The 27,991-nt window shown below is 46.8% G+C and overlaps 1 protein-coding gene across 1 annotated transcript; it reads left to right on the top strand.

Annotated features, from left to right (window-relative positions):
• Positions 1 to 432: 432 nt before the first annotated feature.
• LOC137892881 (potassium/sodium hyperpolarization-activated cyclic nucleotide-gated channel 2-like) lies at positions 433 to 26,114 on the top strand. The gene is made up of 8 exons (XM_068738289.1): positions 433 to 1,671; positions 3,703 to 4,126; positions 6,112 to 6,273; positions 13,145 to 13,363; positions 20,598 to 20,744; positions 20,890 to 21,130; positions 21,238 to 21,402; positions 21,851 to 26,114. The coding sequence occupies exons 1-8, from the start codon at positions 464 to 466 to the stop codon at positions 22,801 to 22,803; spliced, it is 3,519 nt and encodes a 1,172-aa protein (XP_068594390.1). The 5' UTR covers positions 433 to 463; the 3' UTR covers positions 22,804 to 26,114.
• Positions 26,115 to 27,991: the final 1,877 nt, after the last annotated feature.

Below are 27,991 nucleotides of genomic sequence, written 5' to 3'. Positions count from 1 at the left end.
GAAAGCACCTTCTAAAAACACATGACATCATTTGAGTTTTCATTAACACGTGGTAATTAAACTTTTGATGTCGTCATACCGTGGACCGGCGACATGTTTTGAGCATCTATGTCGCTGTGAGTGTTTGGAAAGAGCTCGTTGGGGTGACTCGAGCTTCAGGTCGTGACTGAGAGGCCTCGGCTGGAAGCACCTTGAGTTGAATTAACAGCCGCTATGCGCTAATTCCATTGAACGATATTTGACACGCAGTCAGGGGGGCTCCGTTAGTTTGACGCTTGAGCATCTTTGACACAATGACTAGTGAAAGTAAAAGCGCAGTAGTTTGCAAAGAAGTCACGTCCACCCCTCCCTCTGTCCCTCTCTCCTCTCTCTCTCTCGCTCTCTCTCTCTCCTCTTCTTCTCTCCATCCCCCCCTCTACCTCTGATTGGTTTTCTCCAAAGATAATTGGAGGCAAAGTTTGATATGCTCAATGTCATGGACAGGAATGAGGTTTCGCCGGCGTCTGCTGCCACCATGAACAAGAAGGCGGTGGGCGGCAGCGGACGCAGCCACATCAGCGCACCGAAGGCTGCCGCGTCCAAATGCACGAGAAGCAACAGCAGCCAGAACTGTCTGGACTCCGGTTCTCCCGGAGCACCGAGCGGTAAGCAGCCCGCTGCGGCCAGCGACGTCGTGATGGACGAGACGGAGGACGGAGAAGAGGAGTCCAGGTTCCAGCATCCGCGGTTGCGCCGAGCCGGGGGGAGCGGCGGAGGTGGAGGAGGAGGAGGGGGAGGAGGAGGAGGAGGCGGCGGCAGTATCAGGATGAAGAACTTTACGCCAGGAGGGGGAGCCGCGTCCTCGGGTTCCAGGAGAAACTCAAACAAGGAGCCCTACCATACGCACCCAGAGGACGCTGCTGCCGCTCCACGGCCCACTGCTGCCTCCAGAGCTACCGAGACCCAGACACCCTGTCCGGGCGATGCTGCCCAGCGCGGCGAGACCAGCAGAGCATCTGGGGCGGAGGCGTCGGGATCAGCGGTCGCGTTAGAGGTTTTAAACGCGACAGTGGGTGATGGTTGCAAAGGCGTCGCTCCAATTTCCAGTATGAAATGCAACAAAAACGGAGAATGCAGGAGGGACTCGGGTACCGGGAGCCTGCGCTCAATCATCTCCAAGCAGGAGAAGCAGACAGGGGGCTCGGGGAGGGCCGAGGACGGAGGGAGCGCCAAGCGAGGAGCCTGTAACTCGACCACTGCCAGCATGGACGGCTCGATCACGCCAGGCGGGTCCCTGACCGGGGGGCACGGAGGAGAGAGCGCAAACCCCGGCAATACCCCCGTGTCCAGCGGTGCCCCCGAGAAAAGGGACTCCAAGGTGTCCTTCTCCAACGCACCGAGCCGGAAAGCGTCATCCTCGCTGCACGGCCCGACTCAGACTCAGACCCAGCAGCCTCGGAACTCTGTCACTTTCCTGAAGCCGGAGGATGGACCGCCAATTGTGCCCGCCGAGGACGCGGAGCCTCAGGGCAGCCAAGCCAGCTTCATGCAGCGGCAGTTTAGTAGTATGTTGCAGCCTGGAGTTAACAAATTCTCCTTGCGCATGTATGGTAGTCAAAAAGCAGTGGAGAGAGAGCAAGAGAGGGTCAAATCTGCTGGAAATTGGATTATCCACCCGTACAGCGATTTCAGGTAAGAGCTGGGGCCGCGCGTTGAAAGTCACGAGGGGCCCGAGCGGCTCCTCATTGTCATCTTCAACTAACTTCATAGTGAGTAACCGCGGTGACTCCATGGGAACACACACATGGTTATTGTTCAAGGCTATTACAGGCTGCTGCTGAATTTTCACTTCAGCTCTTACGATTGAATCTGTAGCCAAGAGATTTGAATCGATGCACTGCAACGTGCTGCCATTTACCCCCCCCCCCCCCCCCCCCCCAAAAAAAAGAAAAAAACAACCTGTTGTCAGGCAAATTGAGCAAAGAGTGTCCTCTCAAGGTTGTAAAGAAATCCCATTCCGGTCTACAGATTACAGTAGCATGTCTGGGATGCTCAACGAGCCCGGCCTGCTAACACGTTTCCTTGCAGCACGCGCTCACATTCAGCAGAGAGGACGTCGCTGATTCGGGTTAATTCACAACGCCATTATTATTCTTCAAAGAACTGGTTAATATTCGTTGTAATGTAATGGTATATGCTCTGTGACGTGAGCCGTGCTGACGGGATGTAGGCTATGCTCGCGCGCGCGTGTGTGTGTGTGTGTGTGTGCGTGCGTATGTATGCGATGCACTCAGTAATGGAATGTCACCTTGAGCCAAGTGTGCGAAAAAAAAACCTCAAGCATGCTCACTGGAGACATGTCCGCCTGCACGGCTCCCCGGATCCTTCATTGAAATGACGGACGCTCTCTGTTCAACACCGATGACCTGCAGGTGTGATCACCCAGCAGCTCATTTATCACCCAAATATTTAGAGGAATTAGCATCTCATTCTGTTTTTTTGCATCACGTCGCTGAACATTGCGTTGAAACCAGCGGGTTCTCCTCTCGGCTGGTTTCAAGCACCACAAGGAGTGGACAGCTCTCGTGTCTATTTTGGAGTCGGCTCGCGCGTATGAGCCCCCCCCCCCTTCACAGCGCCATTCATGTTTGGCCCATTTGTAATTTGTATCACATAACGCCGAGTCAGAAGACCAACAGAGCCTAAACTTGAGACATGTCTTCCCCCCAGCAGAGACGAGTTCTGCAATGCAAGCTCTGACACGACGTGAATCTTTACAGCTGCTTCTTATGCTAATCGATGCATTAAAGTTCCCTCAAACAGTGTCATCGGGGCGGTTGCACCGTGGAGTGAAGGAGTCGGAGCTCGTTGCATAAGTCGCAGTGTAATGACTCAGCGCTGCACCTGTCCTGCAGAGAGAGAGAGCGCTTCCTCTGACGGGCTCAGACCTCACTATTGCTACTCTCTCCGTCCCATTCAGCGAACTGCCACATCAGCGTGGGCAACAATTAGCAAGGGGGGGGCAGACGCTCCCTTGGTGTCCGTTGTGCACTGCAAGGTCGATACGAAGCACGACGTGCCGTGGGATGCATGAAACCTCGTGTTCTGTCTGAGGTTCTGGAGACCCTCGAGAAACATACTTAACATATGTTTTTATCAGCCTGAGTTGAGCAATCATAGTTCCTTGCAGTTATCGTTGGGGTAAGTGTAAGTCAAGCCAATGTCAATGCAACGGAAGGGTTAAGAAAGGAGGCGGAAAGTTGCTTTCATTATTTAAAACTTTGAAAATGAAACCTGAAGTGCACATTCAGCCACAGACTAGAAAACCATACCAAGAAAAGAAAAAAATATTCAGCCATGAGCAAAGATCACAAGATTATTTATTTTGCATTTTAAGAATATTGTATGCATAGAGAAATGTGTTATAACGGATCATCAATCATCAAAGAACGTTCAGCATGTCATCACATTCATGTTCAGACACAGAGTAGCTCCTGCTTTAGGAAATCTCTTTTGCCTGTCGGCTTTCCACAGCAACTCCCCTTTTCTTGTCTGACTCTATTTTTGTCTTTTTTCCCTTCCCCCCATTTTCCCCTTCTGTATTCCACACACACACACACACACACACACACACACACACACACACACACACACACACACACACACACACACACACACACTGTCATGTGCACAACACAACTACATGCATGCCTTGCCTGCTAGGTTCTACTGGGATTTCACAATGCTGCTGTTTATGGTGGGCAACCTGATCATCATCCCCGTGGGCATCACCTTCTTCAAGGACGAGACCACGACGCCCTGGATCATCTTCAACGTGGTCTCTGACACCTTCTTCCTCATGGACCTGGTGCTCAACTTTCGCACTGGAATCATCATTGAGGACAACTCGGACATCATTTTGGACCCTGAAACCATTAAGAGGAAGTACTTAAAAACGTGGTTCATTGTGGACTTTGTCTCCTCCATCCCGGTGGATTACATATTCCTCATAGTGGAGAAGGGGATTGACTCGGAGGTGTACAAGACTGCCCGGGCCCTGAGGATCGTCCGCTTTACCAAGATCCTAAGTCTCCTGAGGCTGTTGAGGCTCTCCAGATTAATACGCTACATTCACCAATGGGAAGAGGTAAGAGTGGCATACGTCTCATGTAAATATTATATTAACTGTGATCACACAACCCTGAGCCACAGAGGAAGAAACAGCCAATCTAGTCTGTGATAAAAGGTCACTGATCTGCCTCCAGACATGTTGGCTTGTGACCAAACCAACATGTCTGACTCTCTGTCTGCCTGGAGGCTTTTTATTCATGTTCTCACCTGCCACCTGGTGAGAAATGTATGTCAGCAGGATGTTGGAGCTTTAACAAACTTTGCATTCTAATGACTGTTATTGTCACACAAGCCCCACCCCCACCCCCCACCCCCCCCCTACCCCTCTGTCTCCCTGTCTGACCCGATAGTCCCACAGGCAGCACCAGGCGGTCTAATAAGCAGCCTATTACCAGTGCAAACACAGTTAATCAATTACAGTGCCAGAGGAAGAGCAGGTGGGGTAGAGGGTGATGATAATATTCGGCACTAAGGGGCTGTTGACTATGATTATATATGTCACTAATTGGTAATTCAAAAGGGTTGGAGAGGTTAGGTACGCTGGCATTTCCTCAGAGGCCTGACTGATAGGCTTTGGATGTGAAAAAATGGGTGCTGTTGCTAGGTAGACCCCTGCAGACTGGACTCAACGGCACTTGGGCTTTTATTTACCCAGGTATGCATGTTGTCGGGATCCCCGCTTCAGCCTCTCCATCTGACTCCTTGCTCAAAAGAAGGAGGGCGGCCCGGGAGACGGGAGGTCCAACGGTGTCTCGAGATCTCTGGACCTCTTCGTTCGTGCCGGTACTGGCAGCCCGGTCGGTGTTGGCATTTTGCAGTAGTGAGCAGCGCAGAGGGGCTCGGCTGCTAACTTGACCTTTGGATAATTGGATTTCTGAAGATATGATGTGATGCGTGCACACATGCACACACATTGGTGCATGATGGGAAGTGATACTTGGCATGCATGGAGAGTGAGAATAGAGAGTGAGAGGCTGACACAGGAAATGCTCCGTTTCAAAAGCCCAGTCTGTTTGACATTATCTGTCATAGTTTATTTTGAAAATCCAAGAATCTCGACTCTAAACTACTTGAAGTTCTTGTAGCTCTCTCGGACCTGTCCATGGTGCTGAACGTTTCCATCAGCCGGCACAACATGGCCGTGTACAGTACAGTTTCTCCCATGACAACGATATGACAGATTAGTCCGTTTTTTTCAGTTGCTGATTGATTAAAAACGGACAATGAAAAAACTCCATGAAGGTTAAAGCTGCATTTAGAAAGATCAGCGCATGTGGTTCATGTCCAGCCTCATTCCTCTTCACTCTCATCACAGAGTATCTCTTCTACTGCACCGAGTGAGAACCGACCCGTTTATCAGACCTTTGTAGACGTCTTACTGTGAAACCTTTGGTACTCCTACAGAGTTAGACCTCATAAAGAGCGTCGCGGTATTAAATGCAGCCACTGAGCGCCCAACAAAGGGTGGTTTCTCGAAGTCAGCCGGGTCATAGATGATTGGCCTAAGTGACTGTCCAGTGACTCAGAATGATTGATGTGTGAGACGACATAGACTCTCAGTTGTTAAGCATCGTGATGACCCCTGTCCATCACTCTGTGTACGTGTGGGTGTTGGCACGTCTGTCTGCATGTGTTGGCGGTACATCGGTGTGCCTGCGGGCTTGCGTGAGTGTTTTGTGTGCGCTCAGTTTGAGCCTCTGATTGATGTCATGTGTCCCTCTTCGTAACAAATGTCTCGCTGCTCCTGCTGTGTTTGATGCGGGACTGATGAGAAACCTGTCTCCCCTACTCATTAATCAAACTTGGTATAATCCAGAGGAGACCGTGGAGTGGGAAGCTCCAGTCCAGGCTGTCACTGAGATATGAAGTCAATGTGTAAAGTGACAAATATAGGAAAGCCATATTCACAGAGTTCATCTTGCAAAATCCAACATGTTCTCTATCTCTGTGTGTCTCAGCCTAGTTTGAAGGCACCCTCCCTGTCTCATTGTCTCCCTCCAGATCTTCCATATGACCTATGACCTGGCCAGTGCGGTGATGCGGATATTTAACCTGATCGGCATGATGCTGCTGCTGTGTCACTGGGACGGCTGCCTACAGTTCCTGGTCCCCATGCTGCAGGACTTCCCCTCAGACTGCTGGGTGTCCCTCAACAAGATGGAGGTATGTGACAGGGATTCATCATGTCTGCGCATACCGAGTCGCACACATCGCCCTGGAACTGGGTTTTGCGTCTTTTATTCTGTGTTAATTGGGAAAGAAGTAACGGTGGTCACAGAATATTGATTCTTTCTAACCGCCATCAGAACATATTGGCTGAATGTCAGTCAGTGTTTCGTGGCCATGATAGACTCTTTCTTGTCTTAACTAAAACAGGAACCCTCATGCTCTAAGTAAGGGTAGTGGAAAGGCTCAATCTGTGCGTGAACTTTTGCACTTGAAAGAGATTTATCTAAATTTTAAGACCAGAACTATTAGCCACACTAATAGCTGTGTGGGGCTTTACTTTTGCACAGCTCTGCTATTAGCTAAATGCTAACGTCAGCATGCTAAAAAGCGCACAATGATAATGCTTACATGCTGATTGTTAACAGGTATGATCTTAACCACATTCACTAACTTAGCTTGGCTTGTTAGCATGCTAACATTTCCTATTTAGCGCTACACATCATTCGTTTTACATGTACTTATTGGACAAATGAAACTGTGACCTGATAATGTGACCTGATGAAAAGTCAGGGGAGCATCAATGTCAGTTGGCTTCATCCTCTGAGGACCACGAATGTCTGTGCAAAATTTCACGGCAATCCATGCAACAGTTGTTAAGATATTCATTCATTTTGATTCAGTCTGAACCGAAGTGACCTGCCAACACGTCCACCCCTAGAGCCATGCTAGCGGGGCTAAAACGGAGGGGTCGTCCAGGTTAGCTGCGGTCGTTATATATACTGTAATTTAGATCAATATGGGCCACTTTGAAAACAGTGCGCTCCACTATTCAGGGAACCGTTATTATCCTACGGGATGATTGTTGCAATTATGCTATTACTGAATCAGGAGGAAAGGTCAGTGTTTTCTTCCCAGCAAATGAAGAAAACGATTCAAATCACTGGCTTCTGCAAACGCGTTCAGCCGGTAGGCCAGACAAAACGACCGTGGGATACCGAAGAAGAAGAAGAAGAAGAAGGTGTGAAAACAGGACCGGAGAGATTTGAAGCACACCTCCAGATCCCTCCGTGCCGCCTCTTCAGCATGGTGGGCTGATGACAGGAAAGATAAAAGGGGAAAACAGAGGGATGGGGAGGTGGTGTAACCTGGCAGCTGGGCTCTTTGTTGCCATGTCTATCTCACAGAGATAAAAGCTGCTTGTTTATACGTCCTGTCTGTGAGCCTTTCACTGAGTGAGGGGAGGCCGCACTAACCCAGACACGAGGCACAGGTCCAAATGGAGATTTAAACAGATTGGGTCCCGCTCCCCGACATTGGCAGGGTCTGCCACGACAACATGTAAATTTAAGATTTATAATATTTCCTGGATGACAGCGGAGGCTTTTCTTTTTGTTGCTGGACAAAAGTAATTCCTGTTAAACAAATGAACGTGGCGATGAATCAATGTTCTCTCTTTTATGTTGGTGAAAGTAGTTTGTTTATTGTGACAGACACACTGCAGCTCTGCTGGCCCTGTTTGGTACAGCTGGACGGCATTGACAAAATCATATATTACAATATTGATCAGTAGCTCAGTAAACACTGGGCATTATTTGGGGTTTGATAAATGCTGTCATGTGATATTTAATCAAAGTGACACGATCTCGGACAAAATATGTACTATGATGGCAAAACAGGTCGAGGCATCCGCTATCGGTGATGAGATTCATATCACTGCAGATAATATAAAAGACAACATTTAAGCTACGTGTAGCTAAATGTTACAACAACCAGGATGCAGACATTCAGAGACTTAATCCCTGAAGCAGCCTCTCCACCATACCCAAGTCTTTGAAGTTACAGACGATCAAACACGTCATCACACATTGCCTTTAACTGAAATACATTCACACACACACACACACATGTAAGTATGTGGGTAATATTTGACCATATCCTCGTCGTTTGACCCCCCCCCCCCCATGTTAAACAGCTGAACTAGAGATGATCATACGTGCCTTTATCTCTTTCGATCATTGTTACGCTCTTTTCTCCTCACTCAGTACGTCTGCTCTTAACCGTTTGCAGGTCATCCAGCTCATATCTCCCCCCCTCATGCTCTGATCTCTTAGCGTCTAGAGGATCCACTTTAGAATCCTCCCTCTCACTCACAGAGCACCACACGGTCAGACCGCTGCATGTGTGGCTGGACTGAACTGTACTTCGCCATTATTCACCCGCTCTCGGGTCAAACGTGCAGAAACAAAAATAGAAACCAAATAGTGAGACAAAGCTAATGAGCAAGTATTTTGATAATCGATAAATCTTCCAGTTATTTCCTGTTCCTGCTCTTCTATTGTGATGATTTGCTGCTTTATTTGAAGCTGATTATATTTGGGTTTGGGACTGTTGGCCGGACAAAATAATAAAGTAGAGAACGTCGTCTTTAGCTCTGAGAAATGTAGCTTATTTTGCAACGTTTTTTGTAATTTGGACATTAAACGATTAATCAATAATCGAGAATATATTGGACTTAAAGAATTGTAATAAATATCAATAAACTGATATGCAGCTATACTCTCAACTATTAAAATCGTCTTTCTTTAGTTTAATGTAGGGCCTGTAAAATGTACGTAAACCGTGACCCTTTGCCTTTAAAGCGCTGCGTTCACAGCAACCAGAACTTAAAGACAACGTGAATATTTCTGCTTTCATAAACTCACAAGAGGACAACCTTGTGCTTGAAGTCCAGGACGATGCAGTCCGGTTGGACAGGCCACTGACTCCCTCTATCTGTATCATCACAGACAGCCCGTCTCCAGAGAGCCGTCACTCTCGGACCAAAGGGCCGCTCTGGCGCGGTACGGGCCGCCTACGGCCACCTGAGACCCCCCCCCCCCCCATCGAGTGTCTGACAACTTGTAACATTAGCCATTGTGTTGCAGCCAGGCCATCTATCATGCCTCACACCCTGCAGTGGCACTGGTGGTGAGGGGGCGTGAAGGCAGGACCCACGGAGGGCGTTGAGAACACTGTAACTTTGGATGACATCCACCAACCAGTAATTGGGTTCACTCAAACTTTCAATCCCTCAGGGAACATAGGTTTTTACAGTGCACCCCAATTCCTTCCATGCATTTCATTTGGTTTATATTTAGCATTAGCTTCACGCGGCTTTGTCAGCCACATAGTTAATCTCCATGGTAGCGTGCGGCTTGGTGGCAAAGCACTCGCCGCATCCGTGGAGGCGACAAGGTAATGATAGCGACAGCAGCGCTAACTGACAGACACAGGGTGTATGGTTCCAACTCTGTAATTACAACTGTGTGTGTGTGTGTGTGTGTGTGTGTGTGTGGCCATTCTTTACTGTATCCACATCACAGAGACGTCTCTTTCTGATTATCCCCCGCTGCCATCAGCAGGAGGGGGCTTTGCAGTACACTGGTTTGCTCCCTCGGAGAAGATAAGCCGGCAATTACTTCGTATGGTGTTAAGTCACTTTATTTACTCGCCGCACCTAGTTTGACCAGAACGGCATTGCGGGTCTACCGCTGGACGTTGCAAATTGGATGTAAACGCATAAGGCCTGTAAAAGGATCTACTGTAAACACGAAAAAAGGGAAAGCTGCTGTCTAACCTCTGTAAATGGACTGGTAACGATGCGGTGTTTGTTTCCTGAGGGAGGAGGAGAGAGAAGATGAGATCATCTCAGTCCCAGAGGAACTGGGAACCTCTCCGGTTAATACACAACAACATAAACAACCACAAATAACCAAGGAACATATTAATACAGTTTAATAATAATCATTCCCACTCAGCTTGTGATCACAATCATACAGTGTGTTCTGTCACTCTGGAGTGACTACATATTCATAACTATGTGTTAGAAACTGAGATCATGGAGCTTAAAAAGGGCAATTATCAGCTATTAAGTTGCATTGTGGGAAATGTAGGATCCTGCGTTTTTTGGAGCTTGATCCTAGAGGCCAAAAGTCGTCTTCTGATTCAATTGATATCCAGAAATAGAAACCTCCATTCTGATTTCTCATCATAGAGTGAAGAGGACTTGTAAACAGTTTGTTATACTGAACTTAGAGATGCTGAATAGTTTGACACTTTGCTTATTCATTTTCTTGCCAATGCAGCGTTCATGTTGGAGGACAGACTACGTCGAGACGCTTCTCTTTTGGCCTTTAGATGAACTGCCGAGGGAGGAGGATGCTCTGCCTTCCTCATTCCTAAGCAACGCTACCCAGCCCACACACACACACACACACACACACACACACACACACACACACTCACACACACACTCACTGAGGCAGACCAGGACAAGGGAAGACAGAGACACAAAGGGAGGAAGCAGAGCTGACAGAGGCTTTGTTACATGTGTGTCCATTATCTTTTGATATTTGTCCGGCTTATCAGCCGTCGTCACACACGTAGTGATCGATCATTTGGTCTGATATATATATATATATATATATATATATATATAAAACGTCATTTTGCATTATCTGCATCTCCCCGTCGCTGTCATTTCTTCCATCCCTGCACCGATCAGTCCCTCAGCCAGGGCAGAGGGAAGTGACGAGAGTGACAATAGTGCAAAAAGTTCACCTTCTGTGTCGGTCCCTGGGTCCACTCTGGGGATGGCCGTGTCGGCGTGTCGGTCCACCTCTTTGATCCAGACTATCAGAAGGATCGCTGTAGAACTTTGTACGGACATGTATTGTTCCTCAGAGGCTGAATCCGAGTGATTCTGGTGATCCCCAGACTTTCCCCTCTGCAGCCACCGTCAGATTGACATTTGTGTTTTATAGTGAAGCGTCTTGACAACTATTGGATGGATTACCAAACAGTTTTGGACCAGATGTTCCCCTCTGATACGCTCATCAGACTCAGCTGTACTTTGTGCTACCTGTATGCATGCTAACACTCTGAACTGGTGCTGACAGTGGAGCAGAAGGATGAAAACACAACATACTTTAACAAGGAGTATTTTCATACATCTCTTTAGTGATGAACCCTTCTGATATCTGCCGGGACACTTAGTGACGTCTGGAAGGCACACGGCTAACCTCTGCTCATTCTGTTTGGCAGGCTGATGTTTACGGTGTGAGCACATATGTGAGATATATATATATATATGAGGCCCGCTGCACAGCATATAAACAAAGAGGCCTTTTTAAGACAGTGGAAGAGGAATTTAAAGCCCTTTGCGTTATCAGCCAACTTCAAACAGACTATCTGCAGCTAATGGAGTCGCCGATTACCAACAAAGCAACGGATAGTTCCCAAACTGAGACCTCCGGGGAGATGCTGTTGAGACTTAGGAGGCTACGGAGTCTCTTTCTCCCTCTGTCTTGCTCTGTGCTATTTCAGAATCAAAGTGCTCATCGTTCATCTATTATTCAATCTGTTTCGCTCCGCTGTTTCTCTTTCTGTTTTCACAGACACCATTTAGCCTTAGCCCACTTGGTGGAGCTGTGTTTATTTCTGGAGTCTTCGTTTTCTCTCTGCTGGTGACGGAGGAGTCCTCATGTCACCGCGTGGCCCTTTACTGTCGCGCCTCTTAGATCGGAAGAGACGCACACGACACATGCCGTTGTGTTGTTGATGCATTTTGCAGTTCACTTCTTACGGGTTGCGAATAGTGATTTATTTGATTATTGACCAATTTGTTTGTTATTGATTTAGTCATCATTTCATTTCAAAATTACACATTTTACATGACATAGCAGCTTTCTTAACTCGTGAAATGTTGACATGTTATTCTGGAGCTGGCTACTTTAGTTATTTTAAATAAAAAAAGAGGTTTTATAATGTGATCCACTAATAGACTGCTGATGCTCCTCTATAAGTTATGAGGGAGGATGTAGTTAATTGCCTTTGCTGAATGCAGACTGTAACCTCTGTGTATAGCCTGCTATAAATTTAGAGATTATGAGTGTGTGTGTTGGTGTGTGTGTGTGTGTGTGTGTGTGTGTGTGTGTGTGTGTGGGTGGGTGTGTGTGTCAGGAGCCAAGATAGAAGATGCTGTTTTTTGGTGCCCTTGAAGCCAGGCTCTGAGAGGTTTTCAGGAGGCTGTTAGATTGTAGTTCCCCTGGTAGAAAAGATTTAAATTAAACCCCAAAACCTGGACTTCAACCGTGGCTTTTGACTTTATCTTCATATTAATTGGCATCAGCGGTGTGTTCAGGTCGAGGTCACCACGGTTGGAGCTAATGAAAGCAAAAAAAAGGGAAACAAAGGGAGCCGGTGGACAGAAGTATCAGATCAATGGAGCTTGTTGGGATTCATCGTTCACCCGTCTCTTTGGTGACAAAGGGAGTTTTGGCTTAAAGCTGCGATGGAATGACACAGAGCCGCTGTTTACATTCAGGACAGATGCTATCAAAGGGGTCGAACAACGGGAGAAATGCCCCTTGATGTTTTCGTGACTTAACCACCATAAGTGTGACCCTTTCGTGAGTCTCAGAACGAGCAGCCCGGTGGCCGCTGCCTGTTGTAGATTCCTATTCACGGAGCTCTGAAAGGGCATATTTAATGACCTCTCATTATCCTTCCTCTCTGAGGAAATAATTTCCAAACCGTCTCTACTTTACTGATTAGGCCTCGAAGGATTCCCCTGATGTCGTCTCCTCTTCCTCCCTCTCTCCTTCTAATGCAACTCCGTCACCCCGGAGTTCTCGTTCGTTTAAGTGCTGCTCCTCGACCCCGCTGTCCCCGGAGCTTTTCCTCTGACTCTCTGCCACCACTCTCCCTCAAAACATGCCTTTTTACGTAACATTGATGTCTTTAACTATTTGCTCATCTCCCTTTCCTCTCTCTCTCTCTCTCTCTCTCTCTCTCTCTCTCTCTCTCTCTCTCTCTCTCTCCACAGAACGATACCTGGTCAGAGCTGTACTCCTTTGCCGTGTTCAAGGCAATGAGCCACATGCTGTGCATCGGTTATGGCCGGCAGGCCCCGGAGAGTCTGTCAGACATCTGGCTCACCATGCTGAGTATGATTGTAGGAGCGACTTGCTATGCTGTTTTTATTGGCCATGCGACAGCTCTTATCCAGTCCCTGGACTCCTCCAGACGGCAGTATCAGGAAAAGGTGAGGATCTTCTTTAAATCACCTCCGTCCCGTGTTCTCAAACTGTTATGCTGTTAACCTCTTGACATCCAGTTTTATTTCCCCTTGAAGGAAAAGATTGACATTTTAGGAAATATTTGCTTTATTGCCCAGACTCTCATGTCTCTACAGTAAATATGAAGCTACAATCGCCAGCCAGCTAGCTTAGCATGAAGGGGAAATCCGCCTACCAGCGCCTCCAAAGCTCTTTAATTAGCTCGCTATATCTTTGAGAGCTGATGCGTAGTTACAGCCTCATATATTATGGAAGAACTTTACAGATTTAGTATTGTAGTATTGTAGTATTGTAGTATTGTAGTAGCGGTAGTTTTGAGCTGATTGACCCGTGGTGGGTCAGTGCAATTAAAGAGTTAAAAAGTTAAAAGTGATCTCGACCAAAACAATGGTACAGCTTGTTAGTCTTTGTTAGTGCTACTGATTAAATGTAAGTTCAACATATTGTAGGCTCCGTTATTCATTTAAAATGAAAGATTTAATTACCATAAACATGAGTGGACATTTTTTTTCTGTGTGTGTGTGTGTGTGTGTTAGTCGTCACACCGCTTCGCTTTGGGTTTAGACCTTAATCGCACAACACCAGACCCTGTTTCACCACTCTGAAACGGCCATCAGGTAGTGTTTTCCTTTCAGAAAACAAGGATGGGGATCAGAGCGGTGCTGAACAGTGCTGCAGCAGTGGCCTGTAGTGGTAACGGCACAGCCTCTCTGTTTCCAAGCAGAGTCTCGCTGGCTGGGGAGCGGGGGGGCGTGTTGCCGGCTCCCGGCAGCCAATCGGAGGCTGCGGGTGTGTTCGGCCAGGTAGAGCCACGACGCCAGGGGCTGGGCCTGTGTGTGCGTGGGGGCTGATGTGGGGGAGAGAGAGAGAGAGGGGGGGGGGGGAGAGAGAGAGAGAGCGTGTGTGTGTGTGTGTGTGTGTGTGTGTGTGTGTGTGTGTGTGTGTGTGTGTGTGTGTGTGTGTGTGAGAGATATAATGTCCCCTTGGGCAGCAGTAGAATTGATGAGGCAGCAGACCTGTGTGTCCTGCCAATGTCATCCTGAAGGTGACGTAAGCAACCATGGCGGCCTCCTCTCTTCCTCTCTTCCTGATCACTCGTTCCCTGGCTCTCACTCTACCTGCACTCTGTAGCATCTTTCACTGTCCCTCTTTTCATTATCTCGTTCCCTCGTTTTCTCTTTCCATCCACCTTTAGAATATCTCCACCTGATTTTCAGCTCCCCTCTCCTCCTCCCTCTCTATCCTCTCTCTGCTGGTGGTTGGCGGTGTCCTTGAGAGGTGCAGTGCTACTGCTAACTGTCTGCTACAGGGAGCAAAGCGAGGTTGGGGGGGGGGGGACCTGTGGCCTCGTTGTCGAGTCCTGGTGCGCTGTGAGATATATTTGAACACGTCGTTTGGAGTGTTTTTGTCACTGTTTTATTTAGCTGCATTGTGTGGAGCTCCCCTCAGGTCTGGGCGCTTGGGTGTAAATCATTTCCATTAAATGCTTTGAGTGCTCACACCGTTGCTCTTGTCTTAACTGTGTGTCCTGGATGATGGTTAAAAGCCTAGAGATAGATATTTGTGTTCATAATGCTGTGTGCGCTTCCTTGAGTATTCGCTCACATTTAGATATTTGCTGATGCATCGACCCAGAATGTATGTTTTTGTTTATGCATTTACCCAGAAGTCTTTTTCTGACCAGTTGTCAGATTTTCCTTTTTTTCCTGCTGCAAAGTTTGTTTTTTTCTCTGCTGCTCTGTGAGGATTAGTATTTGAGCTGAAGACGTGGTTATTAAAAACATTTTTTTTTTTTTTTAAATGTGCATGGCAGAAAAGTGCCAGCCAGTGAGGCTGATGCCGATGCTGCTGGGTGAATTCGCCACTCCTCCAGATCGGACTGTGAGCGACATTTCTATCGTTTTGGAGAGTGTTAACAAAACAAGTCTGCTGGCAGTCTGCTACAGCCCCAGTGAGGCTGGAGCTAGCGTTGTGTGGAGGCTTTGAATTTAGGGAGACTCTGGCTTGGTGGCTTTGGTGCAGAGACCTCCAGAGAGTCTCACTTGTGCCACCTTTAATGCACCTTTAATGCACCTTTGGAAACAATGCAAATGACCAACTCGGGCATGTGTTTCTGGTGGTCATTGCTCTTGGTTTGTTGGTATCCGACCTTCACGCTTGCATGTTCGGCCAGTAGAAGCACCTTCTTTTTGGCGCATTGTTATTCTGTGATTTTGACTTTGTGATTCTGACATTACTCTGTTTTATGTAATCCGTCGTAAAGGTCACTAGAAAATGCAGCATTAACGGCCGCTCACACTCCAGGGTAGCACAGACACACTGATTCAACTTTGTCTCACGCTTGATTCATGCGCTGTCGGCAGAACAAGAAGTGCGTGAAACGCAACCTGAGAGTTCACGCAGTATTGCTTCCTGGTGTTATGTATTTAATGAAGTGAAACCAGATACAGATAAACTATTTTTAAACCAGCGGAATCCATTATAGTGATGTTAGTATTGGATTTGATTTAGATGCAACACCCAGGGAAGGTGGTTTTACAGTCTGTTGACAATTCTGTCGTTCTTTTCACCAAAGTGGGACAAATCGTCAGAAAGTCAGGAAATATCTTCAATGATTTTCAGACGTGGCTACTAGTAATTAGGGTGTCACAATGTGACGTGACTGTGTGGGCATGCGACGCTGTGCTTTACTGACGTTTGTCCGACCCTTGTATGTATTAATCTGGATGTACCTGTTTGGGTTAGGAGAGGATACACCTGAACTCCTTATTGGTTTGGTCTATTCAGCCATGATAAGTTAAAACACTTGTGTAGGTCTGCAGGAGATTATAGTAAATAATCTTTGTGGCAAAAACAAGTTTTTATGATATTTACCGTTCTTTTTGTTCAGCAAGATAATCTTCACAAGTGAGCAGCACCGTAGGACTTTTTGAAGTGCGTATGCAATGGGACTGTCCTCCTTGAGAAACATTATTGTCCCATATTCTTGTTTTGTAAACGCACGGCAAAATAATGCAAGCTGACAGTTTCAGTGAAACGCTTGAGAAAACAGATAAGTTAACACTTTTGTGGGCGGCTGTCGTTAACCTGCTAGAAATGCTGGCTCCGGCGCTTGATGTTTACGGCCCGAATCGTGCTATGTTCTGTCTAAACCCGGCTTTTGGGTCCAGTCCGTGGTTCCATTTCGGCGGGCAGATTTCGGCATCTCAAGGTGTGGATAGCTGGTCGTCGCATTCCATTGTTTGACAGATAAATTACAGTTTATTAACACGATAACTAGGTTTAGTTCAGAGGAAAAGCACAGGTGTTACTAACAACACAAAGGAGCCAGCATGCACAGCCAGGACCACGACCCTGGAGCAGCTAGATCGAGTTCAGTCGTAATTAAATGTATTATTTACACATCGAAATGCCTTCTAGCCTCGTACCGTGCAGCAGACGATAGACTAGTTCATATAACTTTACACAGATGCACCTTTTTGCATCAGCTGTCCTCACTTAATGGTCTCCCGTCGGGGGGTTTTGCATTGAATCAGCGCTGCTGAGAAACAGCAAGAGAGAGAGCAGACATCACTTTGAGCTCTCTGCCATATTATGTGGCATTAGACAGGATACAAGATTGTTTCTTACCCCCCCCCCACCCACACACACACACACACACACACACACACACACACACTCCTCCTCTGCTCCCGCTCTGTGCCGCTGCCATCATCAACAACAGTGATCTGTCTTCTATTAGCCAGACGGTTTGTCACTGATCGCACCAATTATCCAGAGCCAGGCTGACTGTGCAAAAATAGGGGCCAAAGAGATTCCTACGCCGCCGTCTACAACAAAAAGCAGCATCCCTTCAGCCACGAACGACACTCACTGCTGTAGTAGAGCGTGTGTCTGATGAACACACCCTTATCTGCCGGTCTCCTTTGGTCGTCGCTCCCTTTGACTGAATTGTAGGAACATCGGTGTTTCCTAAGAAGTCTCATTTCATTTAATGAGGCTTCGCACCGTGTGAGACCCCACAGTGTGTTGTTCCTCCCTGTGTACACATCCCCGAATTGAGGAAAGACGAGACAAGCTCCGACTTACGCTATCTGATTTTCTTCTCTTTGGTGAATGTGCTGCATAATATAATGAGGCGATTTAGCAGGGAATTAAGTGAATGAATTATACATCCACATGGCTGTTTGGGATGAACTCGAATTAGCATTTCCAATGGAGAGAGGTTGTGTGGATGAGAGAAGAGAGGAGAGGAAAGGAGAGGAGAAGAGGAGAGGAGAGGAAACACAAGGAAACAGGAGGAAAGGAAAGAAAGAAGGAGAGGGACATGGTACAAAGCTGATAGCTAAATTGGTTCAGTAGATAATGGGTTTAAAAGTTTAAACATATAATCAAAGTCAAAGACAAAACTCCCCATAAATGTTCTTCTGAATAATAACCATTAAATGTTCCCAAAAGCAGAAGTTTAGCTGACGAAATGTGAGCGGAGCGTTTTGCTGCCGCATGCAGTGTCATCAGAGTGACTCGGTATTGTGATGTGATTTCCACTCTCATTTGGGGGTTTGTCGGCCCCCCCCCCCCCCCCGTGGGTGCTGTGACGCACCGGCTCCCTCTCCTCCGTGGCACTGGGGAGATTTTCAGGTTGGCCTGGTGACGATCGATACGCCGCAATGTGACATGGCTCTCAAAGTCAAGTCATTAAATGCCACCATCTAAGTTCAATCAGATAGGCTTTTTGCTGCCTCATTCATTTAGAGTCACAGTCTACAGCGGGGGGAGCGGGAGGTTTCCCCTCGCCTACACTTTGTCCACAGTCAGCGTTTCTATTCTATGAGAGGCTCACCAGCTGCAGTGTTAGCTCTGACACGTCGGGTAAAGAGTTGTGACACGGGGTCATTTCTTCAGGCCGCTCTCCGTCTGCAGATGTCAGGAAGCAGAGTCACTCATGCAGGTGAAACGTCGTGTTTGTGTAACTCTGGAAGATCAGAGGAGCCGTCCAGGAGATCTTAACTCACGCGGACGCTAAATAATTCAAACCTTGCGTGTTTGGTTCATTTATGTTTATGTCATATGGCAGAAGGAAGCATGGTGGGTGGCGGTATCAGTCAGAAACACACATTGCTATTTTTTTTTTTTCTGGGCAGAGAGACGAGACTTGTTCTTGTCTAGCAATGTGGGGTCATTGTATATCAACAGCCTCTCTGCAGAAGCAGCGTTTGGTCGCATTAATCCTACATACAGGGCAGCAAGTATTTGTTTTTCACCGTTCTGACTCTGTAATCTAGTACATCGGATTTGACATAGAAAAGACGCTGAGGCTTTTAGATCAGTGTTATGGACATTTCTTTCTGGATTAGACTTCTGGCTTTTCAGCGGAGGTGGTAAAACACTTACAGCTCTGCTGGCAGCTCTGAGGCTATACTTAGGCATGTTAACATGCTTACATTTTCTAATTAGAGGAGAAAGTACAGCTGAGGCTGATGGGAATGTCATTCGTTTGGCAGGTATTTGGTCACAGACCAAAGTATTTCACATTGATATGTGAAAAGTCAGGAGATCTGCAAAGTTATTACAAATATCATGATTAATGTCTAAAAACCTTCAAAAACCCTTAAAAATATGGTGTCTCCTAATTTATAAGCATTTAAACGGTTAAGCAGAACAAAACAAAATCCTTGAAAATGTTAGTTCAAATTCATTACGAGGGTCTCATGGACACGAATATAATCCATTTGTTTTAATTTAGGCAGACAATCCCAAAAGAGGGGAGGCGTTTGGTGGGGTGAAGCAGTTAAAGCACCGGGATGATATTCCCATAATATTTCCAAAGAAACAGTTTGTGTTTATTTTACTGAACTTTGAAAGGGCCTTCAATGAGCAAGACGTGAAGAGCACAAACCTGGCCGAGCATCACATTGGACGACGCCAAGTGTCTGCTGATGTCTTCGGGTCCTAGAGTCCAGCTATTGAAATATATGTGCACACGAAATATGAAACATGGAGACTTTATTCAAGCTTCTGTTGACTTACTTTCTTCCTCCTACAGTATCAGCTGGAATGACATTATACTGGAGAGCTTTTTAGCTGTGAGTTAGCGCACCGCTGTCAAGAAAGTGAGGATTTTCATTTTCCTGTACTGCAGGATTCTCCACATGTACACAAGTATTCAGTTATGTGCAACTAGCAAGCTTTGTTTGCCAAGTATGTGTCTCTTTTGGAAACTGGGAGCCAGTCTGTCTGTCTGTCTCTGAGAACAAACGGTTTAGACTTGCACACGTTGCTGCTGAGGATCCAGAGCTGCGAGCGGGCGTCCCTCATTGTTTAGCTCGGGGCCTCCGTCCGCTGATGCAGTAACACCTACAGTTGTGTCTCGCCGCTCTGCTGAAACCTGCTGAAAACGTTGTCGGGAGATATCACTCGATGCCAGCTGAGAGTTTCTGTTGTGGCGTTCACTGTTCACTCCGCCGCGCAGCGTCAGGACCGACCATGACGTTCCTCAGTCCCTGAAAGTCGTGGACGCACAGCGGCAGGCGCTCGCCCGCTGAGCTGTCACTGCCTCTCAAAGATTGTGTTTCGGACAGCTTCATAGGTGCAGGGTGGAGTTGTGCCTCTTCTGACGCTTTCCATTTGAGCTTTCTTTGAAGTGCACACAGGATAAGTCTCTCTCTCAGTTTATCGTTCCGGTCCGCAGGCCGGCCGTGTCGTTCTTTGGGTTCCTCGGTGGGCTCTTTGGATGGATTGCGATTAGCATATCTCAACAACAGGCGCTGATTGTTTGTGTTGTTGCCATGTCGGTCCCCTCACTTTCTATTGATCCGGCATCGATTGACTTCTAGGTAGCATAAGGGAGTGTGTTCATTTCAGCAGACGGCTGAAGGGCATGCGCTCGCACTGTTTTGTGCAGTTTGTGTTGTGTTTGTTGAGATCATCCTTCAGGAACACGCCGTGTTTATTTGCATTGAGAAGCTGCATCCTCTTTGGAGGCCGTAGCTTGTCCAGAAAATCATCTGAGGACAATGCAATGCAACACAATTCACCAGCACCATGAACTACAGCCTCCAAACATGTTTCAGCCAATAAGAAAAATACAGAATATCACCAGACTTGATACAATGAAACGTCGTTACGGCGGGGAACACTGTTTTATTATGTGCTCTGCATTAACGGAACACGATCTCTGTCTGTCTCGCTCCCTCTCAGTACAAACAAGTGGAGCAGTACATGTCCTTCCACAAGCTGCCTTCCGACTTCCGACAGAAAATCCATGACTACTATGAGCACAGATACCAGGGCAAGATGTTTGATGAGGAGAGCATTTTGGGAGAACTCAGCGAGCCCCTCAGAGAGGTAAGACATAAATGGACAACAAGACACCCGATCTCTACATATGAGGATTATTTTTGATATTTGTGCTAAAATCCCTGAGCTCAGCGTTCATACTTGACTGCAGTTTGACAGATATGTCTCACCAAACCACATTGTCTTTTCTTAGGAAATTGTGAACTTCAACTGTCGCAAGCTGGTGGCATCCATGCCGCTGTTTGCCAACGCCGAGCCGTACTTCGTGACGGCCATGTTGACCAAGCTGCGCTTTGAGGTATTCCAGCCGCATGATTACATCATAAGGGAAGGCACCATTGGGAAGAAGATGTACTTCATTCAGCACGGAGTCTGCAGCGTCATCACTAAGGGCACTCTGGCAATGAAACTTTCTGACGGCTCTTATTTTGGAGGTAGGACACAGTTTGTAGGTCGCTCTTTTTTTTTTTTTATTTCGTGACGTTTGCCTCTTTTTTTTCTTCTTTTTAATGCTGACGCACTTCATCCTTCCTCGTTTCAGAGATCTGTTTATTAACGAGGGGTCGGCGAACGGCCAGCGTGCGAGCAGAGACTTACTGTCGACTCTACTCTCTGTCCGTCGACCACTTCAACGAGGTGCTGGAAGAATATCCCATGATGAGACGCGCCTTCGAGACTGTCGCCATCGACCGTCTAGACCGCATAGGTAAAAAGTTCCTCCAGTGAATGCTTGCATACGATAAGAGGCTGACATATGGGTACAGTTGATTTGACTTTTTATTAAAAGCGATGGTGCAGGTTCTGGGGATGAAGTACATAACTTGTCCGACATGTGACTAGCAGTACAAACACACTCTAAAACGAACCCCATGTAATGGTATTGTGATTTGGAAATCTGTCCAGAATATTAACGTTAAAATAGACCGTAAAATGAGCCGCGCTGCTCCCTCAGAATAACACGGGACGCTGTAACAGAAGATGAAAGTACAGGGTGACATCCGTTTTCCTCAGGGCTTGCTCTGCTAGAGGATGCTCCTGATTTGAAGGACATCCCGTGCCATGTCTAACCCATATTGTTCTACCTTTCCAGATCCTTTTTGTCCTCTTTGCCTCGTCCTTAATAATGAATCCATCTATTTTTTTTTCTGCTGTAGGTAAGAAGAATTCCACCCTGATGCACAAGGTTCAGCATGATCTCAACTCCGGCGTCTTCAACAACCAGGAGAACGAGCTGATCCAGGAGATTGTCAAGTACGACCGTGAGATGGTGAAGCTGGTGGACCTGCAGCGGCCGCGGGCCATGTCCATGACCCCGTCCATCGGCGGGATCTTTGCTCCCCCTGGCCAGCAGCAGTCGGGTTCCGCTATCGCCACGCTTCAGCAGGCTGTGGCGATGAGCTTTTGTCCTCAAATGGCGAGTCCGCTGGTGGGTCCGGGGACTCTGCAGTCTCCTCGCATGGTGCGACGGTTCCATGTGATGCAGAACCTGGCCAGCCCAGTCGCCATGTCTCCTCTTCAGTCTCAACCCCCTCAAACGTTCGGAGGGGCGTTTGGATCTGCCATCTCCAGCCCGCCTGTCCAAAGCCCGCTCGCAGCCTCAGGACGGACTTTCCAGTACATGGCAAGCGCAGGACCCTCTGGTTCCCAATTGTCCCTAGTACAGCACCATGCTCCCAGCCCACCACAGACCCAGCAGAGGCCTGCCTCACACAAGAGCACCCACTCCCTTCACGCAGGTAGCTTGAGCCAGGATTCCCGGGCCATATCTGCCTCCCAGCTTTCGCTTCCCCAGGAGGGAACACAACAAGCTGCCTCTGCAGCCCCCAGCCCTCCAGCATCCACCCGCACCTCCAACAACTCCATCGGTCCCCCTCAGCCCACTCACCCCAGCCTGCCAGGGCCCTCGGGGGTGGTGAGGTCGGCAGGAGCTCAACAAAGGGTGGCCTTTGCCTCCTCCGCACCCCCTCCCGGTGGACCTGCTGGAATGGGGGCAGTAGCAGCAGCTGCTGGATCAGGACCTCCAGACTCTGGAGTTCCCAAGAAAGATTCAATTGTCAGCCTTCCAGAGCTAGACTCTGCCAGATCCCGGCTGTCTTCCAACTTGTGACCCTGGTAGAGTTCAGGAAAGAGGCCTTTTTTTGTAGGAGAATCTGTTTGTTTTGGGTCAATCCAGCTGATCTGTCAGCCTGCGAAAATGACCAATCAGCTACCGCCAGCGGCACCAGTCAGTGGACCTGGATGCACTGTGTGCTGGTGTCAGCAGAAGGAAAAGAGCAACTCAAAGTCTTTAGACACTTTGGCTAGGAGAAGTCTATACAATTAAACTAGTATAACTTATGGTGGAACTGGTCTAGTCTACTGTGCCAGCAACTTTAGTCTTAGTATCACCCCTTACACTCTGCTTCCAAACACCTACTGTATATCGCTGTCTTTACTGTAAAGATATAAAGAAAAGTATGATTTATGTAACTATTGCATACTGTGTAGAATCCATGCAATGCAATCTAGCAGGAGCTGGACTTAAAAATGAAAATCAGGGACTTGAGGTCAAATGACAATGACATTTTAAGCGTTTAAAAAGTGTTTTGAGTGTACTTTTTCTGTATAAGCTGTCGTAGCAAAAGAACACATTGCTCTTCATATTGTTTAAAATAGTAGTGGAAATAGTGTTTTAGACCGCTGGTCGATCTTACATCGATGTGTAAATAGTTGACGAAAAAAGTACGGAGGGATATTATATTCATTGTATCTACCCAAACCAAAGTTGAGCTTGAACACAAAGTCTGGTTGTGTCTGTATCAACTAAAAAAGAAACATAGAAGAAAATGCCATTTATTTAACTGCCTTGATTCAACGTTAGAAGCCATATATTTGGTTTGTGTGTATGTATATATGTGGGTGTAAGTTTGTGTGCATGAGTTTGTTGGTGCGTTTTGGTTAAATTTTCAGAGAATGGACTCACACTCACTTGCTTTGTCAAGCGCGACTGGTTTTCACATGCTGACGGCAGCACTGACCTGTTTTCGTGAAACATCTGGGAAGGCGGTCAGCTGTTTTGTCAGCGCACTGATTGTAACCCTGAAGGCAAAGGTGGTTAAATAATCTGAGCTTTATCGAAAGGAAACATTTGTGAACAACCCATACTGTATAATTGCTTGTTTTTGTCTAAGTTTATTGATTAACACATGCAATATAATTCTGCAATACTCTACCCCGCCTATATATAAATATATATATGAATATAAATATCTTTACATATGCTGTACAGGAAAGTTTTCCTTTTTGTTTTCTTTTTAATGTGAAATCTTAAAGAATCCAGCAGCTATTGTGGCTTCACTTGAAGTATTGTAATCCAGTGACCATTGTTGTTACCTTAACCAAAAATGTTGGGAGGGAATGAGAGGACATGCGGCGTCATTTTCCTTAAAAAAAAAAACAGACGGGACAAACTGCTCAAAGCTGGTTTAGAGTCACGGGAGGAATCCACACTTTGAGTTCAACGAGTCAGATCCTCTAAAAAAACTAAGAAACGTCACTTTAAAACCCATTTGAAGAAATTAAATTGTAAGACGAATGGGGGTGGGCAATATGGGGCACAAACGCCTCAGTTGCAGAAACTCTTTCGCTCGTCTCCATATTTCCCCCGAATCACACAAGAACTCCCATGAATGTCTCGACATTTTGATCCACGACAAACCCGTCGTTCAAATTTCGGGATTGGGTTCAGGCTTTGGTTGTATTTGTTCTAAATATTCTGATCCTGTTGAACCTAAAAGCCTTCTCTTGCTGAATGTATGCCATACGAGAAGGAAGACAGCTAATCAGATATAAACTGCCATGTAAATAAAGGGACAGAGGGTTAAAGAGGCTTTTATGATGCAAGGGGGTCGGGGGCATTGCCGTATGTGTCGCTGAGTGTCTGGTTTCATGATGCTTCTCTGGGTAGAACGTTGCTCTATATTTAACCTGTATGTTACTCCCCCCCACACACACACACACACACACACACACACACACACACACACACATCCTATCCCCAGATCTATCACCAGAGGATCCCTCTTCTTTAGTCCATTTATTGTGGCGAGCGCGAGTCGTGACCATTTTGAACTCCTCGGTCGAAAGCGAGCATCGAGGACGTTCAGTCGGCCGCCTTGTGTTGCACTTCGACCTTGTAATCAGACTGAAAAAAATCGATGCTCTATTCTCTTCAGCACTTCGCCTGGATCCATTATCTGGTTAAAATATAAAGGACGAGAAATGAATCCCAAACAGGCGGCTGATTCAACGCGCTAAACAAACACCGCGTCGTAACTTTTTCCCGGCTCTGAGCATCGATCCAGAGCCAAACTGTAAAATCGATGGAATGGACATTTCACTCAGGTTTGCTACCTTTTCAGAGAGATCTATTGATTGCCGCAGCGTCGCTGTTCATTGATTGATGCAGTCTCCTCCATCCTCCCATAATCAACTTGTTGATTTAACCAATGCCGAAAGGTTCCCCTTGAATTTTGATTGGCTGAGAAAAACAAGGATCTATCGAGTGGAGACACAACCCTCAGATTGTTATTAACGAAACTCGCTGCCGTTTTTGATCACTTCGAGAGCTGCTTAAGTCCTGAAACAATGCGTAAGTGATTGGGTTTTTTTTTGTCCCACCCAAGGGCTTCATTATATGGCTTATAAACCCCGGCTCATTGTCACTGTAGAGCGGCAACATTTCCACTTTCCGTTTGATCAGTAACGTGCACTAAACCTCGTTCATTGTCGTCCCTGGGTCTCAGCGCCGCCGCCCTGCTCCATCAGCGGCACGGGAACGTTGTGTTGCTTCTTTTTTCTTTTTCCTATGGGAAAGGTAGATGCCAAAATGCCAATACGATTGTGAATGAATCCAGTCCATTTGAGTCAATCGCTGTCGTTGTGCGCTTCAATACTGTTCCAGTGCAATCAGTTGGTCCCCTTCCCCGTTCCTTTGTGCTAATACCAGAGTTTGCCCTATTAAGCTGCTATCAGGACTGTGCTGATATTATTTGGGATGAGTCCACAGTCAGCGAGAGCAAGATGGAAGGAGAGTTAAAGAGCTAATGTTTCAGGCAATATCAGGCACCGTCTCTGTTTCATTGCGTCCATCCAGTAAGATACTGTAGTGTGTAATTCACTCCCACTCAAAGGATGGCATACCCGACACTTTGATCAGTACCGCTCCGTTTCAACCCTCAGCCATGAAGCCGATACAGCCCTGGCCAAGCGCATACTTCTGTCAGCTATCTGTTTTTTGTGTCCGTGTCACAAGTGTGTTCAGTCAGTCGGCTCACCGCCGCTGTCGAAAACTCTGTGTGTGTGTGTGTGTGTGTGTGTGTGTGTGTGTGTGTGTGTGAGATTTAGCGCTGTATTTGCCTGATGACGGGGGGGGGGGGGAGGGGGGGTTCAAAGTGCGATTGTCTAACGGTTCTTCTTTTGGACCTTGCTGTGAAGTGGGATTTTAAATCCCTCATACATGTTTGACACTGACTGACAACTATTGAGAGTCTCTGAGTTCCGAACCTCTCATTCTCGCTGTACCAGATATTAAGGGTACTGAATGCCTTGGTGTTGATATGTTAGCAAATCAGGGTATTCTTTTTGTCTGTAAAAGTGTCTTTGATTTATTAGTATATTTCATTTGTTTATTGTTTTTGCAATGTGCCCCATGCACACGGACTGTATATACCTTGTGCCTAGTATATCTAGTTTCCACAGTCTATTTTTGTGGTATGTATGTGCCTGTAAAAATGCAAATATGTGTTTTTATTTTCAACTTGCAATATATGTAAAAAAAAAAAAAAAAAAAAAAAAAAAAAAAAAAAACGTTAGATAAAGACTAGTATTGCTGAATTAAAATGACAATGTCAGTATATATAATTTTCCCTGATTTGGGAAACACAAAATTGCACATTTTTGTTGGTTTGAGCCTTCCAACACCATGCGCGCTGTACTCTGTACTTTCATGTTCTGTACATATGGTATACACAGAGATGTGGGGCACTTTGTTGTGTTTTTCCACAACCTCCTGTATAAGATACATTTTCTACAGCGAGAGGGTGAGCTCTGACAGGCTTCTGGTGGATATCGGCAGTCTAGACGTTAGCTTGGATGACCTGCTTGCTGCACAGAGCCCCAAAAAAAAAAACGAAAAACAATAAAATATGAACTAAAACTGTGGAGACGCCTGCACATAAATATGAATACAGGAACAAAACAAGACAATGTGTCCATGCTGGAAAAATCTTTCCCAAACCGTATCGCTGCACAGGTCTCTAAACTCTGATGCTGGTTGCGTTTAAAAAACAACAAAGATCTCTCCGAGGCTGAATCTGGCTCAGCGGTCTGGACTCCCTGGCTGAGCTACCTTGACAGATAATAGCAGAGTGCATGCTTGTATTTTTCTTATCGAAGCAGAGTTCTGCGTACGATTCTTTAGTGGGACCTTCAAATCTAGACATTGTCGTGAACCAACTACTGTACAACGATTTTATTTAGTCCAACAGTTAAACCTTTGTGTCGTAGCTACTGTAGCCTGCTTAGCTTACCTAAGCCTTCTCTCTGCTTCAGGACTTTGTGTATTGTGTGCTTGAGTTTGTGTGTGCGTGTGTGTGTTCCTGTGCCTTTCCTTCATATAATGTTGGTCCCACTTGAGAATACGATGCCATTTAGGCATTTGAAACCCACGTGTGCGGCTGAGAGAGACGCCAGCACAAGCTGGAAAGTCACGACTCTACTAGAAAAAAAAACACTGTAATGCTCCTAAAAAAAAAAAAGACTCTAGCACATCCATAGACTTAGTAGCATTCCACAAGCCCGCAAGAGCAGCTCGGTGTGGGCATCCAGACACACTTTACCAGCACCATGTAGACAACAGCACAGATATCTGACACGGCACGTGTCCTCTCTCTCTCTCTCTCTCTCTCTCTCTCTCTCTCTCTCTCTCTCTCTCTCTCTTTCTCTCTGGAGGCCAACCATCTCAGGCTGTGCTCTGCTTAACAAAAAGGTTCAATTATTTCAGAAGTCCAGCTCTGTCTAAGTTGATGTCTACAATCCAGGGACAAATCAGCTCCCAGGCCCGAGTCGCAGCGCTTCCAAATCGATCTCGAAGGATCGGGGGGGGGGGGATACCTGGGAATGCCGGTGATATTTGTTTGGGCCGTCCGGTCTTTTCAGACTGAGACGCACAGCTGACGGCGACGGGCGCGGGGGGGGGGGGCTGATTTGAGCCTGCATCCAAAAAGGCTGTCTTGTCCACCACCTCTGTTGGCCCG

Source organism: Cebidichthys violaceus, unplaced genomic scaffold (assembly GCF_023349555.1).
Source record: "Cebidichthys violaceus isolate CVI_PGR_0920_01 unplaced genomic scaffold, fCebVio1.0.p SCAF_8, whole genome shotgun sequence".
NCBI classification, from domain to species: Eukaryota; Metazoa; Chordata; class Actinopteri; order Perciformes; family Stichaeidae; genus Cebidichthys; species Cebidichthys violaceus.
Note: the sequence above shows the minus strand (reverse complement) of the source record. Positions and strands in the feature narration are given on the sequence as shown.